The sequence below is a fragment of the Lepisma saccharinum genome, chromosome 27, assembly GCF_977018435.1.
Source record: "Lepisma saccharinum chromosome 27, izLepSacc3.1, whole genome shotgun sequence".
In the NCBI taxonomy this organism is placed as follows: domain Eukaryota; kingdom Metazoa; phylum Arthropoda; class Insecta; order Zygentoma; family Lepismatidae; genus Lepisma; species Lepisma saccharinum.
Window position 1 is genome coordinate 28852211 of NC_139255.1, and position 19602 is coordinate 28871812.

At 40.2% G+C, this 19602-nt stretch overlaps 2 protein-coding genes across 3 annotated transcripts in view; one reads left to right on the plus strand and one right to left on the minus strand.

Annotated features, from left to right (window-relative positions):
• LOC145980063 (uronyl 2-sulfotransferase homolog pip-like) overlaps positions 1 to 9321 on the plus strand; it is a 45421-nt gene extending 36100 nt beyond the window's left edge. For both annotated transcript variants that reach the window (XM_083113054.1, XM_083113053.1), the window contains exons 6-7: positions 4309 to 4469; positions 6899 to 9321. In XM_083113054.1, coding sequence (XP_082969180.1) covers positions 4309 to 4469; positions 6899 to 7140 — 403 coding nt within the window. In that variant the 3' untranslated portion in view covers positions 7141 to 9321. The remainder of the gene's footprint in view (positions 1 to 4308; positions 4470 to 6898) is intronic.
• Vps8 (vacuolar protein sorting 8) overlaps positions 1 to 19602 on the minus strand; it is a 401212-nt gene that overhangs the window by 60532 nt on the left and 321078 nt on the right. The window lies entirely within an intron of this gene.

A 19602-nucleotide genomic window follows, 5' to 3' on the forward strand; every position in this document is an offset into this window, starting at 1 on the left:
ATGAAGTGGCGATTGATGACTTCAGTTCATAATTGTTCTAGTGGACGTTCCTTTTCCATGTAGCCCACATGAATTAGCCTGGAGGAGACAAGTCTGTAGAATGAGTAGGCCAGATTTCAAGCGGAGAAGAGTGTGTATGGTCATTTCTTGAGATGCGTGGGAGGCATTTCCAGAATCTGATGTGTGGAGAATTGCAACGTGGTAAATGTTGCCTACTAGCTTTAGGGAGACACTACAAATCAAACGGAATGAACAGGTGATATAAAATACTAGCTGATTACGTGGCGTTGAACGGGTATTTATTTATCCTAATGTTGTATTAGACAGGAAAATAATGAATTCTAACTATAGTGTAAAATCGTGAATGTCACCAATTAGCTTAGCGACTCCGAAAACTATGGATTCAACACTAATTTAGGTCATTTGTGGCATTTTATTTTTCACTCCCTCTCACTCCCCATGCCAATATGTGATGAACTTGGAGTTGAACCGCATTGGGAGTGTCACAAAAAGTATGGATTCCATTCGCAACACAGCCTGAATGTTAGACAACCCGAGAAACACTATCGTTGTGCGGATTGCATGGAGTCACGGATGTCTGTCTGTGCGGAATTTAATATCTGTGGTTCTCGATTATTTTTACATGCCACTCCTTCCCACTCCACCCCCAGGGGTGCCAGGAGTGTCTTACCCCTACAGTATTTATTTCCAGATTGCAAGTGATACGTGTACTAAGTTTGGTTGAAATTGCTCCAAGCGTTCGAGAGTTATGCCGGAACAAACAAATATACACATCCACACACATCCATTTTTATATATATAGAAGATAGATTTTGATTTTTAAGCAGATTTTGCACCATCTCATCCATGATAGATAATGATGAATTGGTGAAATGAATGATGGGGGAAAAACACAATCATACATCCGTAAGCCTTCCCGATGGCGTAATGATAACGCTATCGCTTTGTAATCAAGGGGGCCTGGATTCGATCCCCGATGGAGACACGTTGTATACTATATCCGAGGAGTCTGTGGACAAGCGAAAGGAAAAAAAGTCCTCTGCGCAAGTAGTGACTCGAGTGTGCAACCAATGAATGCGTGAGAGGGAAAGGGACTGCAGCTATCAGCCGCTTGAGCAGCGCCTACTGCTATACTCCGCCCACTTGTTTCCTCCCCTTCTCTGCGGTTACGCCAACGAAATCTTTTAGAAATTTTTCTCCTTTCGGAAATCTGCTATATTTCAAATTCTGAGAAAAATATATCTGCATAAAATTCCATCCAGAGCATTCATGTGAATTTACGTGTTTTCATTCTTGTCTAGATATTCTCAATAGTTTTGTGGATACTTAAGGTCTTTTTTCCATCACAGATATATATATACAACATCGAAAGCAAGGCACACGAAAACTGACGTGAATACTCTCCAAGGAATTCTAGACAAATGCAGGGCTACTATAAATGATTCATTCGATTTCAAAACACTGTATTTTCCAAAGTATTGCACATACAGATATGAATGATACAGGAAAATAACTGCAAACTCACCAAGTTTGCATCGTGGCACGCCAGTTGGCAGCACGAGTGCAGTGTCTGTACAAAATGGCGACAAACTGAGAAGAGTTCTTGTGTGTTTGAATACGCGATATGTTCATCTGTTATTGCAGTGCAGCGTGCATTCAGAAGAGAGTACAGAAAAGAACCACCATGCAAACAGAGAGCATTTTGCAACTTAAGGACACTGGTTGTCTGTGTAAACAGAAAAGTACGGGTCGACCAACCGTGTCAGCTGAAACAGTGGACAGAGTGAGGGAGAGTTACATTTGTAGAATGTGAGGAAAACTTAGTGAGTTTTCAGTTATTTTCATGTATCATTCATATCTGTATGTGCAATACTTTGGAAAATACAGTGTTTTGAAATCGAATAAATCATTTATAGTAACCCTGTATAATTATTCAGAATTTAGAACATCATACAGGAAAGAGAGGAATTTCCGAAAACGGTTTGGCTGACGCAGGGCAATGGTTTCTAGTGAGTGGAAGCTCAAGTGGTCTTGACGAGCCTACCCGTACATTAAGCGGACTTGATGCAAATCAACATAGTACGCAGAAGTTTTTTCGGAGGGAGCTGCGTTCTAGAGAGTAGTGTAAACAATAACATATTTTTACAATTACCATTTTTAATCTAGTTTTGATAGTTGTTCAGAGACAATTGGTAACTGGGGCTCATTTTTAGGGAGGTCTGCATTTACCACTTTGGTTTTTTCCTGCTTCCAATTGAAAATTTTCAACTTCCTCAAAATTTCGGAAGGGGCTCTAGCTCCATCAGGTCCTGCGTACGCCAGTGCCCTGACACAACAATCCGCCAAGAACATGGCAACCATCTTCCCGGCTTCTTAACCGAGGCTGATTCTCCGCACAATTTCACGAAGACCGGAAAACAGAAGGCGCGAGTATCTGCTAGCTTAATTAGTTGAGACCGCGAATGAATCATGTGTTAACAGCCGCAGCATCTCTTCAGGGTCCGGTTACGTCATACGTTTGAGGCGGCATCAGATGATCGTAACAGATGTTTGCAGCAATTCAAACAACAATAAGAGCAAAAATTAAGGCGCCTCTGATCCACCGTTTTAAGTTATGGACTTGCATACAAAGACAAATTACTCGGATGTTGTTCTGTTGATTATCACTTTTAAGTAGGCATGACCAATTTGAATGATACAGGGTGGAAGAGTTATACTGCTGATGAATGAGCGAGAAATAAAAACATACGTTTTGTAACGTTTATTCGAACGATACATTTTAGTTTTCCAGTTATTTTTCTGTAGCCGTACACAGCAGTAGGAACGGTTTCAAGCATTCTCGACACTCTGCCACTGTGGACGTTGTGTGCTCAACCTCCTTTCACCAGGATTTCTTTATAAAAATAAAACATATTCTTACTCTGAGGCGTAGGCCATAATCATAGCGGTATTTAATCTGTGGTCCGCGGACCGTCAGAGGACCGCCATGCCTTCCCAGGGGGGTCCCCGAACGCTTGAGGGAATGATGCGACCTTTTACACTTGTCGGGAAGGTCTGATGAAAATAAACCGTCTGCTACTATATAAACCGAATATTTTCCACGGATTGCTATAGGTGAAAACAAAATCCTACATAGATTTTATAGAGATTCTTTACAATATAAAACTTATTAAGATAAGTTATTAAGTCACACTTTACTGTGCAGTACTTGTTATTACACTAAACTGTACTACTGTACTAAACTGTTGTGTAATTGTAATAAAATAAACTTCATGAGCATTTTTAATTAAGCATTTGACACGCTTTAGGGTTTCAAATGAACAAGATATTTTAAAGTTGGCCCACGATAAAGGAAAGGTCAAGAATTGCTTATCTACAACATGGAAATAAGGTGTTTCTGCAAACTGAAGATACTTCAATTGTAGGAATAACATTGAAATGTAATGAAGCTACAGGACTGTAAGCTCATGGTAACTCAAACTACAAAGGATTGTTTCCAACCTCTAGCAACTATCTACCGCAAAAAAAATCTGTTTCTCAACAAGTGATCACGCTGAACGTTATGAGGCCCCTCATCGAAGCTACACTGACATAAATTACAATAAAATTTACACTATTCTATCTTCCATGTAGGGTTTCAGGTTGAGAGTACTGGTTATTAGGCTCTGTAATACTGAACACTCCTGGATTCACACGCTGACAGACCTGCCTAAGCAATTCAAAATATTGTATCAAAGTGAAACAGATACCTGTATACATCATTATTCACTACCGAAAAGGATATTCGTATTCTGTGAAATAATAAGATACAGTAACAACATACAATCAAATATAATTTTAATGTGACAATAATCGTAGAAACATGTGTGTGTCCGCCTAAGTTTCAGCTCATCTATATCATTTTCATATACCACTTGTGTATTTGTAAGATAAACTAAACTACACTTTAACATGGAGGTGATCACTACCACAGACAATGACATGTATATATGGCGCCACATGGCTTCGAGCGTCTGTCGCCCGCTTTGCCTGGTTCAGCGTAACTCGCTCGTGAAGCCACGGCGAGTGAAGAGCTCTTAATTCCGCACGCTATCTAGCGTCGTCCGTGCGAACTATTGGGCGCTCAAGCGAAAACCTCTCGCCGCAGCACTCTAGTACCATACATAACGAACACAGAAAACGTAGCATAGACGTCATTTTTCCAGTCAATTTTTACAATGTGTACGTGTATCCTGTTCCATACTTTTTCAATATAATACTTAAGACAATTTTATGTCTTCTTTGCAGGTTGGTGAATAATCAAGAAGCATTACAACGTGCCAAATACAACATTGAAATGTTTTATTCTGTGGTGGGTATTGTTGAAGACTTGGAGAAAAGCATGTTCGTGTTTGAAAATTACGTCCCCCGGTTCTTCAGATTTATGAGAAGGGAATTCAACAGGACAAGTGAGTTATATCAACTGTTATTATGGTGGTTAAAGTTAGGTTTAATGTTCATATGTAGGTCTACACTTCTACAGGCCATGTTTAAAAATGTTCATAATGACGGCTACAAGCCCAAGGGCGAGAATACAAGGTGTGGACAAATTCGAGTGTTCGATTCCCAATACGGCTGCCATAGAAAAAACCCAACAAAAAACAGTTATTAAGGCAACATGTAACATGCGATTGTTATGTTAAATCAATTGGGGATTGATTTGGTGTTTTAAGTCCACTTTATGCACAATAAGGCTAATCGGGACTGGACCTACAGTTTAAAGTAGGATCCGAACCACTTGTGCCTCCTCCACCGGGTATCGAACCCGGGACCCCTACATTCAATAGACTGCTGTCGCATGTTACCTCAGTGAAATTGTCCGACAGGTAGCAATTTTCTGGAATTCGAGGGAGGAGCAGGGCGCGATTTGGTTACTAAGGGAACCCACGAGAAATAGCTACACATTTAAAATACTGTACAACGAAATCTCATTGAAATGCTAACTCATTACGATATGTGGATTCAATATAAGAGAATGAACAGCATTTTATTGTACACTTTTGGTGATGAAAATTCACAATGAATATGAATAATATTGAATAAACCCAGCGATTAAACGTGATCACAAAATAAATTCTTGTATTATATTAACATCAGTTTACAAGAACTTACAGTACTTTATGCTTAAAAATAGTTTTCATATATGGTAATATAGAGCTTATATTTCTTCAAAAATATTCGTCATAAATTTAATGGAAATTAATTAAACCTTGATTTTGTACAAACTCAAAGATGTTACATGGTCCTTAGCACTGCAGAGAAATCTTAATGTGCCATGCTGAAATGTTTAAAACAAATACATGCATAACGAGGAAGAAATGTGAATATATATGGTCCAATTGAGATAAATGATTTTGCATTAAGTACGAATTGTCATAATTTTATATTCATAATTATATTCTTATTTTTAGATATCTTAGAATTTCATGTGTATTAATTGACAAGGTCTATCAGTGATCATCCCAACATAGCAATAGTACTGAAAACATCATGTCAACTACTTACATTTCCACACACAACTGCACAAATATAACTTTACACACATTTCTACCTATAACTATACTACAAACTTCAAAGTAATTTGTCAGATTTCTACTTGTAAATAAACCACAAAATTCAAACAAACTAGTCAAATTTCCACCTGTAAATGAACCACAAACTAACCAGATTTATTCTTCTTTGTAGCTGATCAGTGACGATTGATTCATGGTGGACGGACCTTAAGGCATTCGGTTTATCACTTTACACTATAAGAACGCATATCGACACCTTCCCCAAGCACATGTGTTCAATGACTACTAACTGATGATTGGTTAGAGAAAATTAGATTGATTCATTGATTTGGTTTACTTCGCTTTTCTGCTACATTTGGCTAATCGCGAAGATGGGGTGAGTGGTGAGTGATATGATGAAATTTATGAATGCACACTAACAAACACCCATGTCCAGGCTGTGATTCGAACCCGAAGAAAATTAGAGACAAAGACACTACATGAGGACGGAGACAGAACGAGTCTCTGAAATGTGGGCATATCTCTTCTCTCTATATATAAAAATGGATGCATGTGTGTATATGTGTGTGCTTGTTTGTTCAGCAATAACTCTAGAACGCCTGGAGCAATTTCAACCAAACTTGGTACGCGTATCACTTGCAACCTGAAAAGACACCCTTGGCACCCCTAGGGGTGGGGTGGGAAGGGATGACATGTAAAAAAAATCGAGAACCACCGATATTAAATTTCGCACAGACAGACATCCGTGACTCTATGCAATCCGCACAACAATATTGTTCATCGGGTTGTCTAACATTCAGGCTGTGTTGCGAATGGAATCCATAGTTTTCGTCACACTCCCAATGCGGTTCAACTCCAAGTTCATCACCTATCGGCATGGGGGGTGAGAGTGGGTGAAAAATAAAATGCCACAAATGACCTAGATTAATGTCGAATCCATAGTTTTCGGAGTCGCTAAGCTAATTGGTGACATTCACATTTGAAATTAGTTACATTTTACACTATAGTTAGAATTCATTATTTTACTGTCCAATACAAGATTGGGATAAATAAATACCCGGTCAACGCCGGGTATTCACCTAGTAGAAAATAAAAACAGTGGTTAAGATTCCTACAACTCAACATACCAAGATTTTATCTCGAATTTAAAATTCAAACAAACTAGTCAGATTTCTGCTTGTATATGAACTACAAACTACACACATACTGTACTTTTCAGTACACTTCCTACACACTAACCAGATTCCCACGTGTACTAAAACGTTCTTGAGAAGGAAAATGGGACAAACATAATTTAAAAATACCATATTCTCTTCATGTTTCAGAGCAAGACTGGAAGAGAAGAAACGCCACTCCGCATCCAGAACCAACAGAAGAAGTGAGAAACCGACTACGACAAAACCTGACGGCGGAAATAGAGATCTACAACTTCGCAGTGCAGAGGCTGAACAGGCAGTTCCAGGCGCTGCAGTCAAGCGGCAAGGGAAATCCCACTCCAGCACACCGAGCCAACACTACTTCCCACGGAAGGAACGTCACTTTCCAAACGAGAACAACGAAACTGTGAGACCAGTGTCCGTTTCATTTCCTTGTGTGTAAGACTGCTCATTAATCACAATGACAATTGCCATTGTGGGAACTATCATTAATAGGAAAAATTGCTCAAGTACTAAGACTGGTACTAAGACTGGCAGGTAAAAGAAGTAAAAAAAAGGGGAATAAGTTAATAGGAAAGGCAAAAGCTTCCGAACAGTTACTAGATGTGGCACTATAAAGAAACCTGGATATAAGGGCCATATTTAGCCGTTAGGTGTTGTTAAATTACAATATATTGAACGTTAACAATTTGGTGGAAATTTTATAAAAACTGAACAAACTTCTCACTGGACTAAGATTTCTGGCCATGCCAATGGTTCCATCTTATTACTCTTAAATTATTTTATGAACACAAATTTATTCACTTGGGTTAATACACCTGTGATTGATTGATTTGTTGTTTTAAGTCCACTTTATGCACAGTAAGGCTAATCGGGACTGGACCTACAGTTTCAAGTGGGATCCGAGCCAGTGTGCCTCCACGGGGTATCGAACCCGGGACCCCTTGGTTACAAGGCGACGACGCTACCACTGCGCCATCGCGGAGGCCCTGGTTGATTATGTTGTTTTACCTTGGTATTCTAACACTTTTGGCAAGGGTGAGTAATGCAATTCGTGAAGGGACTCTCATAAGAACAGCCATGCCCAGGGCGGGATTCGAACCCTAGACCCCTGTGCCATTTAACTGTGATCAACGTAACATAATGACAGTTTTGTATACATATTAAAATCAATTATTGTCTTTTCAGTTTCTCAACATATTTGATTTCACGAGAATCCGCGCGATATAAACCTACAAACGCCCGTTCTTTACCAATATCACAACTTACATTGGTCCAATAAGTTATTTTATTTAAAAGTATAGCTGTGACAAGTTATTCAAATATGTCTAAATATGGCCCTAAAGCAGAGCCGCGTCTATTTCTGGTCTAGCGCTCCAGCTTTTGACTCCGCACAGCCGATTCACTGAATTAAGAAAGGAAATAACGCCGTGGTTGGTCGCTACGTGCGTGACGTGTCATCAGGCGCTTCGGGCGACCAATCAGGCAACGTCGAAGGTTCTCGTGTTCGCCGGGAATAAGCGCAACTCTGGATTGTTACAAGTGCCGCAAAGTTAAAGCCGCCCTAGGGTAGAAAGGGAATAGGTTACATTAAATGTACATGTTCTTCAGTTACAACTGGTTTTTCGCTTGGGATAGAGAAGTAGACATTTTAATTTGATTCTGTCTTTCTCATGTTTTAATAAAATATGTATCGCTCTACTGTCAAGCAGGTAAAAACAACAATGGAATCTTAATGAACGAAAATATCAATTTAATGCAATTGTCCAATCTCTTCCATTATTGCAAGACTAGAAAGTGTCTACTATGAAGTATGCTCAAATATCTTTAAACCAGGGAATTATGGAGAAAAATAACTCATGAATATCATAAATGGACAGATGGGTAATCTAAGGTTGGTTGAAACTTAGTCTATAGTTCTTGTTTATCATGATAAGTTGTCATAGCATAAATGTAGTAACCAATAGTTTTATGTCAAGCTATTGCTGCAATAGTTGTTTTAATGTTAAAGCAAATTTCATGTTCCATCCGTACGAAAAAAAATTAAGCCAATTTTTTCAAATATATTTCTTTTGCATTAATACGAATCGCATTTCACTCACATTACTCAAGTATTGAACATTTTTCCGTTCTAACTTAAGTTCTATTTGTAATCAATTTTATAAAAACTGAATTAATTGCAGTGTAGCGCTAGCATATATTGGTTTAAGCACGTAAGAAGTAGTGCGAAAAGCTTAATACATTAAACAGAATTTGCTGGATTACTAGTCTGTTCTTTATACAATAACGGTCTCCTTATGTAGAAATCAAGTCTTATTGTATTGTTATGGATACGTTATCCTCTAAACTAGAAGTGAACACATGGTGAAATCATACAGGCTATATATAATGTATGTATGTATGAATGGAAGACTAGTGTGTAAAGAAACGGGTTTAAGTCTCGTCCAACGCCGTTCTAACAAGAAAAAGCAACACAGATATCCATAATTGTACGATATACTATTTGCTGCATCCAGTTTTATGGATGAGGTATATTTTTTTATTAATTCTGTAATAGACATTTAATAGTAATAAAAACGTTACCAGCTTAATATTGCTATTATTTGCAAGTTAATCCTCATATTTCTACAAAAACAATCCATGCCCCTGATACTCAAATTACAGGATATGTAGTGGAAGATGGCGATTGGAATAAACACGCTTTCAGATTGTTTTGAACTTTGAACAGAAAATCGAAATATGAACACACAATTGAAAATCGAAATGTGTACACAAACACACATGAATTACTTTTACTCTTAAAGTTTAGGCCCCTATGTGTATCATGGCGGCGATTGGGTTACAAAACTCAGGGGGGGGGGCAAGGTGCAAAACTGGGGGGGGGGTAAAAGACAGTACATTATCCTTTGTAGATTAGGTTTAGGATAGTGCGGGGGAAAAGTGGCGAAAAGTAAAGGGGTGCAACTGCCCCCAATAATCGCCGCCACTGATGCATTATTATGAGGTAGACACGAATATTTTGAAATTACATTTTTTTTCTGAAGAATTGAGTTACAGCGAATGCTAAAATGTTTACAGATTACTAACATGGGACACACACTAACATCCCCCCCCTACACATTTATGGATTTCATGTGTATACTCTGTCTCATATATGTCTGGAGCAAGCGAACGAAAACAAGTCTCTGAGCAAGTAGTGACACGAGACGGCTCCGCCAATGAACACGTGAGAGGCAACGGGACTGCGTGGAGGGGGAAAGCGATTGTAGTTACTAGCCTCCGCAGCAGCGTGTACTGCTTCGCTCCGCCGATTCGCTTTCCCCCCTCTTCTCTGCCGCTATGCACGGCCTTGCTCTAGAGATAAATGGGACAGGATATAGTCGACGCGCTCGCTACGTTAACGACCGGCTGGCTTTGAAGTCCACGGAACGCGCCCACCAGCTGCAACAATCACATTCAACGCACAGTGTTGCCACACATCTACTCTACGCCACCTTCTCCCTCCGCCTTCCCACGGTCTCCACATTGAAGTTGCAAAGTACGGCAACAGCGTATCCAGTCTTACGACTGAGACTCCACGTGGAGTAGACGAGCAGAATGACAGCTGCGCAAATTGGCTGAAGGTTGAGTGTGATTGGACGAAAACAATTCGCCCGCTGTTTATCCCCACTCATGTTCGTGGCGGCAGCTCTCTTCAGATCTTGGATGTTAACCAAGTAAACGCGTCATCTATATAGCTGTCCCGCTCATCTCTGGAGCAAGGTTACGAAAACAAGTCTGTGCGCAGTAGTAACGCGAGATGGCTCCACCAAGGAACACGTGCGAGGGAACGGAATTGGGTGGAGCGGGGGCAAAGCGACTGCATTCACCAACCTTCGTAGCAGTGTGTATGCATCGCTCGGCCCATTCGATTCTCACCTTCTCTGCCTTGCTCCGTAAATTCCGGGGACAGAGTATATGTATTTTGGCGCACTAGGCTGGTTATGGTTTGGTGCTTCCCCCCCCCCCCCCCCCGACATTTTGTGTGTATCCTTCAAAAATTTCTTATTCTGTATTAGTTTCTGATACAGTGCGTTTGTTTCGGCTCTGGGCCGAGATAGCGTTTATCAACATTGAACAACTCTTATAACACAGGTTAGTACTAGTCATGCAATATACATATAATTGTATACATGCTAAAGATATGTGCGTAAATAAGCTAGACGTTATGGGACAAAAATGCCGGTATCTGAACCATGTCACGCGCTATCTCGGCCCAGAGACAAAACAAACGCACAGTATTTATTTATTGATTGATTGAATTGCTTTATTTTACTTTGCTTCTTGTGCCACATTTGGCTAATTTGCGAAGATGAGGATGATATAATGAAATGACACTCACAAACATCCATGTCCAGGCAGAAAATTCCAGCAGTGTGTTACCAGAAGAAATAAAATGTTAAAATTAATAATTTAAATAAATAATATAGTGTCCAGTATGTTCTCAGAAGAAAAATTTACAATTTATAATAATTCAATTTGAAAAAAATCGTTATAAAGTATGTATTATTCTCAGTAAAATTTACAGAATATTTATAAAACCCGACTGATATCTATCTGAGAATGAGAATGGTGCCCTAAGCTTGCCTACCCCTCGCTACGGACCTAAAGGAGATGATGCATGCAGACAAAGAAGCCCAGGCAGTGAGTGCTTCCCATGGGACTGCCTACACCATTCATGAACGACTTCGCTCCCGCCGCCACGGATCCTACCTACACCAGTTGTCTGCTTCTCTGAACAGAAACGCAACAGAATGGACATATCCTGAAGCATTCCATGCGGTATCATGCACAGAAGGGTGGACTTCATCAAAAGTATCGTTTGTATGAAGAATCCGATCTAATGTGGTGTCAAGCTCGTCTTCCAGGTCGCAAAACGACATGAACCATCACTAATACGTAGTATTGACACACTTCGCGTATTAAACCCCCCAAAAGAAAATACATTTCGCGAAGGAAAAAACAATTTTGACGTCACTATTTAATGGCTGAACTCATTTTTGATTGCATTTTCGAAAAAATGGATGATATCCAGGCGCATTTTCAATCACGTAAAGCTCTAATATTTCATCGCATTTCCGTAAGAATGGATCAAAAGCCTAAGCATCTCACCACGTACGAAATGTTCCACCCCGGGGATAGAACCAATGGGGTTGTAGTTCATCCCTAAATTACACACTTGCTGGCTGCGATGGCCCTAAAAGGGTCAGATGGCAGGTAACTAAACTCATACGCAAGTAAATAACATAACAGATGTCTAACTTACAAACCATTTGACTGAGAATGGCAAATAACTTACCCCGTTCGGTACAAATAGACTCTCTCCTACCAGTGTTACTCCTCTCAGCGAGGACAATCAAAAGACCCCTAGCTTCTAGATTACTTGGTTTTGTTCATGTTCCCCCGACCTTCATTCACCTCCAGCAAGGCGAGCTTTCCTGTGTAAAAACCTCTTTCTCAACAAAATCTCGAAGCAAGTTCTAACAAGTCTGGGAAAGATTCTACTCGTACCGATGGGGTATGTTACGCGTTAAGGGGGACGAATCGTGGGTCGGACACTTGGAAGTCCCAGTGTGCGATGCTGGTAGACTTTATGCCTTATGGTGGCACTGTCAAATCAACCCCGTATCGTGCTACCTTGCAGAAACCGTGGCAGTTCGGTTTCCTGAGCAAAAGGCGTCCTTCTCCTCGATGACAATGACCTTCCGCACACGTCCGGACAAACGCAGAACTGTTGGCTGGCAACGATGGGATCATCCACCGTATACACCAGACTTAGCGCCCAGTGATTTCCATCTCTTTGGAGTATCCCCCCCCCTCTCTCTCTCTCTATCTCTCTCTCGTCAAGGTCAAGGAAACATTCTTTGCGGAATTCGAAAGCTGGTCAAACGATGGAATAAGTATCTGAATGTACAGTCACGGACTCTTCTGGGTTGTAACAACCTTTTTTAGAGTCAATGAGATCGTTACAATCCAGAAGTATCCGTGATTGTACAAGAGGATTATGTGCAAAAAAAACAAACAAAAAAAACAAAAAAAAACTGGCATGTACATGGAGTCATATTTTCTACCCCGTTTCGCGATTTATATGCAGACTTACCCTTTATATTTCATTAGCTGATTACCCGGCGTTGCCCGAGTGTTTATTTATCACAATATTGTATTAGACAGGAAAATAATGAATTCTAACTATAGTGTAAAATGTAACTAATTTTAAATGTGATCGTGAATGCCACCAATTAGCTTAGCGACTCCGAAAACTATGGATTCGACATAACTATGGTTATGTATGGCATTTTATTTTTCGCCTCCTCTCACCCCCCATGCCGATAGGACTTAGGGAGTTGAACCGCATTGGGAGTGTCACGAAAACTATGGATTCCATTCGCAACACAGCCTGAATAATAGACAACCCGAAAAACACTACCGTTGTGCAGATTGCATAGTCACGGATGTCTGTTTGTGTGGAATTTAATATCGGTGGTTCTCGATTATTTTTACATGTCACCCCTTCCCACCCCACCCATAGGGGTGCCAGGGGTGTATTACCCCAAAGTATTTATTTCCAAGTTGCAAGTGATACGTTCTAGGCGTTCGAGAGTTATGCCGGAACAAACAAATATACACACCCACATACATCCATTTTTATATATATAATAGAATTATACGTTACTATTTCCAAAAGAGGGTGTAAGGAGCGACCATTCAGAAAGGCACCCAAATATCAACCTCTCTTCCACGTAGTACACCCAGGACTACATTTTTCTGACTAACGAGGCTCTGGTTCGTGGGCCTATTGCCAGTATAATCCTCTGTGGAGTTTGTGAAGTGCTTTGTCCATGTGCGTTTGTTATTGTCCGTTTGAGCTTATCAGCAATTATAGCTCTTGTGTTCTTACGGCAGGCGGCCTACATGCTGGCAAGGGAAATGGGGAACGGGGAATACGCCGCAGACCAACCAGACAACAGCGGTGGCGTCGAGAGCTATGACGTCGTGGGAGGAGGTGCTGGCAGCTGTGTTTCTCATCAAGCTGGATTGGTCGCTTCCCCACTTCCCTTGCCAGCATGTAGGTCGCCCGCCGTAAGAACAGACAAGAGCTATAGCCAACAGTGGCAGAGACGTCAAGTAAAATCAAGCAACTGTCTCCAAAATAATTCGTTACGTGTGGGGCGGTCTGAAATTTACTTTTAGGAGAGGCTTTTTGTACAGCAAATATTTAAGATGCGTGACAAAGAAAGGAACACACACCAAAAATACCCAAACTTTTCCCACACTGCGATGCGGCGTGGAAACTATCCTTAGAGATAGACTGCAGTCAGAAATTTGTTATAGTTAACGCTACTGCTGACAAGGCATTTCTTAAGCCCGCTTTAGACGAAACCATTTTTCTTAACATTTGTGCCATGACAAAAATGCTACCGTGTAGAGTGAGAAATCCTATGGCATTTCAGATGCCATGGCATTTCTCAAGGATAGGATCCGTCCTATTTCCGTAGCATTTTTGGTAGCACAACCAATCAGAAGCGACCTCTAGGTCACGAGTGCAGTTGTAATGGCGGCCGCGTGAGATGTAAACAACGTATCACTTCACACTTTTAAAACACGATAACTATTCAACCGAGAGGAATTACGCTTCGTATTAAATTGTTTTAGGTAGAGAAGAATGGCGATGATTAAATATATACTTTACAACGTTTACTGTACACGTATGCAAGAATATTTGAGTTTTTTCAATTGTAAACACCGTGCACTCGATATATATGGTGTAACTCGATGTGCCTATGTATCATGCAATGTAATCTTAAGAGCTAACAGAAATGTTCCATGACATGCTGTAAAGTGCTATCTGCTATAAGATTTTTGGAAACATTTACATAGCATTTATGCTAGCAAAAATGTTGAAGGAAATGCTTTCGTCTAAAGCCGGCTTTATGCCCACTGAGGCTTCAAGAAAAATATGAAAGTTGTATTTTATGAATACATACTGGAATAACGAGTACAGGAAGGGAAACCGATAACCAAACGCTCCAGGTACGACCTCATCCTGAGGCCTGGTAAATTACACTAGAGATAGCTAGCTATATTTCACAGTTAGGTTAATGCAAAAGCATATCTTTCATATAGTTACTGCAAATTTTCAAGCAGAATGATAGAGAGAGTAATAGCCATTTCGCAAAGATTCTGGAAGAAGGGAGCTGCAGTTGTATTGGTATTAGTAGCTCTGTACGTGACATACATCAAACTCTCGATACCATCTCCGCACAAGGCTCAATACTATCAACACTACAAACAACATTTGGGTAAGTAATCAAATAAGTCTTTTGAAACGCATACCGCATTACCCTTCTACTTGTCACAGACATACATATATCAAACATGTAAAAACATATACATATTGGCAATCGGTGAACAAAATTTAATTTTACGGTTAAGCTATCAAAAACGAACTTTAACGAAGACACTGTCAGGGGGTAGTTGAAATAAGTATAACGAGTTAGTTCCTCACGAATAATATGAAGAAATCCAGCATTTTTGTGGACTAGTGCTACCATATGGACAGCACTTGTTCCATGTGAACTTTCCACGCTTTGCATTTTCGAGTTTTAAATGGAAAATCTACTGACGTAATGTACAGCGCCCGCCACGCTCAATGTTTCTACATAATAAAGATGACCTGGTTGATGGTTTAAGTAAGTTTAATTAAGTCAACCTTATCATAGCTTACTATATACAACAAGAAAGTGCATCCTCTTTTTACAAGTGATGATGTTTAGATTATCAAAGCTGTTATTAATTGTATTGTTAATATGGCATATTTATGGTTGATTGATTGATTGATTTACTTTATTTTACTACGCTTTTTGTGCCACTTTCGGCTAATTTGCATACATGGGGATGAGTGATGATATGATGAATGAACACTCACAAACGTCCAGTCCAGGATTCGAACCCAGGACCCCTGGCGATGTGCTAACCACTCCGCCACGGGGGCCGGGAGAGATATTTATGGAAATTCCATGTCACCAGATATATAAATTGACTTTGAACGGGTTTCATTCATGTCGGGTGTACGCTAAACAGAATTCTCTGATGTAGTGAACACTACACGGACATATGGAAACACAGAGAGGATATATAAGAAGTCTAAGGTTAAAAAAAAAATGAAACGAGAGTTAACTGTCTCCATTATTATGAGCATGTTAATCTGAAACATTTTAATTCATGTTTTTTAATGTGGAACCCATTTCATTTTAGAATCAGTTACATCTCCACATAAACTGAACACCAGCAAAACTATTGGCGTTGAACCTACGGCAACAAATCGTACTGTGGACTCGAAACTTGTTTTATATAATCGAGTTCGCAAATCCGGCAGCACAACAATGTTTACGCTGATAGGAAGGTAAGAAATTATTCATTTAAGTTACAGTACTTTGTGTTCGACACATGGAATACCTTAAAACCAAAACATCAGAATTCAGGCAGAGTCAGAAATGTTGCAACTCTACACAAAAAGTGTACCGCACATATTACAGCGTCAGCGTGTATCATAATAGAATAAGCAACGTATCAGGTTTATTATTTTAAAAATATATATCTGAAGCACAACAATGAGGTTTGTTATATAAGAATGAGAAAATCTTCAAGTTTTGATTTCATGTGCAAGACTTTTCGGTAAGGATGTCGAATCGACCATTCCTAATAGTAACAGGTATCATACATCGTTGGAAAGGGTATGAATCAAGGATTCCAGAAATGTAGGATTTAGGGTAAGGAAACAATTGGGAGTGGAAAAAACCTAGTATTAAGTTTGTGGAACCTCCATTATAAATGAAACATAATGAGCCTAATTTACGCGCAGATGTAAGGCTAGATGCCTAATTTGTTATTTTAGGCTTGTTGGGTTTAGTTATATTCGCATAAATAGTACATTTATAGTGTATTTATGGTAAGAGAACCAAACTAAACAGACCTAACCTAAGAACGTAGGCATTCCTCGAGTGACGTCACAACACAAGATTGTCCTTACTTTGTGTGATAAGGGAGACAAGTGAAGTCAGGGTCTCCCTTATAGCACAATGCTAGGACAACCTTGAACAATAAAATCACAAAAAAACACATATTTTCCAAACAAATTGAAGAAAAACTATTTAAATTAACGAAAATAATTTACATCTATTAAAAAGTAGAAACTTCAATACCCAAAACTAAAATAAAAATCATAAATACGGATGAAAAACGAAATAAAGAAAATTGAATCCTAGTGGAAATTCGCATACATATCCACGTTAAAAACCAAAGTTCGACCCGACAATACTGCGTGTTTACAACATGGAAATACGATAAAGGAAAGCTCCTATGGTAATTAATTGAAGAAAGTTTATATTGTATCACAGAGCAGGAACTTCTAATTGAGAAATGCATAGGGTCAAATCGAAACACGAATTGAGTACTACGAGTGAACAAATTTTTGACGGCGAAACTGTAAAACACAAGGGTAGATTGTGCAGAATAGCCGACTTTTCTAAACACGGTAATTGTGTCGCTGATGTAGCGTTAAAGAAAATGGTGACTCTCACAGGTGCTGAAAAAGCAGGCTGTGACAAAGTTTATGAGCCACCTACGCCGCAGAATGTGCAACAGCCAAAGAAGAGAATAAGAAACGCCCTTGCTTTAGTGGACGAGGAGTTCTTGGAAAATGTGTGGCAAGAACTCAAATTCCGATGCGACATGTATCGCATACTGGTGGAAGCCATATTGAACATTTGTAGCCATTTGTAGACATTCACAGAAACTTAAGTGCTACTGATTGATACACAACAAATACCATTGTTGTATTCCATACAGTTTAGTCCAAATAAATTCATAAAATCGTCTACTCTATAATGATACACCCTGTATTTGAAAGGAGGCAAAGAGTAGAAGGTTTTTCCTTTTTCTAAATGCACTGCAGAACTGTGAGTGGGTTTGAACACATGCTTATTGAAGTTAATTTCGACCAAGGGCTCTAATGTTGAAGGTAAATTATACGCATCTATGAAGTAAACATTTATTTTGTTCGATAGCTATACAGGGTGTCTATAAAAGAACTCAGGGTTTTAAACAATGATAGCGCGCAAACGGCATTAGGTAACCTAGGTTAGTTAATTACCTTGAAATCAGTAGCTCATCAAGTTTTATTCCCGACGTTTGGAGTTTATTCCAACAAAGGTTGGCAACGCTGGGCAGAGCGTTGACCTTAAAGTGGCCGAGCCGAGCCGAACACAGGCAGTGCAGTTCAGAGCAACGCGACGCCACAACAGAAGGCGCATTGTGTAATATGGCTTGTAGAAACTGGATCTGTTATTACTGTACAGCGGAACTTTCGATGCGAGTATGGTGGTGTTTAGCCTTCGGACAAAACCATTCGTCGATGGCTTAAGGCGTTTAAAGAAACTGGAAGTGTGGATTGGAAGGAAAGGGTCTATTCCATGGCCTCCAAGAAGTCCGGACCTTAATCCCTTAGACTTTTTCCTATGGGGACATGTGCTACAAACGGGGCACACATTGGAATTTACTAAATTGAAACAAAACTTGATAACATTACCTTCAAAAATATGTATTTACTTTTTCCAGAGTTTCAGTTTTTAATATAATATTTAGCTTCAAAACCCCGGAGTTCTTTTATAGATACCCTGTATATTTCCATCTTGGTAATGGCATTTGCATGTAGGGAAAAAAGCTGTTTCTTTAAAGTTAATAAGTGTAAAATAGATTGTAAGCTTAAATGTAACCCTACTTAAAAAAAATAATAATAATAGTTGCTATATAACTTACTTTCGTCACAATATTTTTTGTTAAAAAATATCGCCACAATTTCGCCATTCGAATTTCATTATTAACTCTTTCCATGCGGGCGTCCTTGATCTTGGTCCATTGTCCGGTGTACAAGGTTGATAAAATCTTAAAGTATTAGGCGCATCCAGAAAGTAAGTTTCCCACTCGCCCACAGGTGGCAGGCCATACGTATTGAAACCGGTTTTGCGCATGCGTGAGAGGCACATGCCCTGGCTAGTGAATGTCCTAGAATACACCTCCAGAAAGTCCACAGTAGCGACGCGGCAGTGATGAAACATGGCGGCTCTTATTCCATCTCCCGCCGAGTGCGAGGTTCGTTCGGTAATCAAGTTCTTGAACGCACAAAACATACAGCCGATCGATATTCATCGTCAGCTGTGCCAGGTGTATGGGTCAGACGTCATGAGCAAGCAGATGGTGCGTCGTTCGTCCAGGACATTTACTGAAGGCCGGCAAAATGTGCATGACAACGAGCGCAGTGGGCGGCCATCGGCCGTTATGGACGAGCTTGTGGAGCAGGTGCAGCAGCGCATGTTGGAGGATCGTCGCGTCACGATCACGGAACTCAGCAGCCATTTCCCGCAGATTTCTCGGTCGTTGTTGCACGACATTGTTACCAAACGCCTCTTCTTCCTGAAATTGTGTGCCCGGTGGGTTCCGAAACAACTGACGCCCGAACACAAAGAAAAACGCATGGGCACGGCGCTGACATTTCTGCAGCGTTACTATGGCAGCAGTCCATGCATTGGGCCATAGTGGATCTCCATGCAGGACGAAGTTCAAACAGACTGTGTCGGCGCGTAAAGTGATGTGCACGGTGTTCTGGAACAGACAAGGCATTCTACTCATCGAGTTTCTGCCCAGAGCTGAGACTGTGAACGTTAACCTTTACTGTGAAACACTGGGGACATTGCGCCGACATTCAGAATAAGCGACGCGGTAAGCTCAGTGCCGGGGTGATCTTGCTGCACGACAATGCGAAGCCACACATGGCT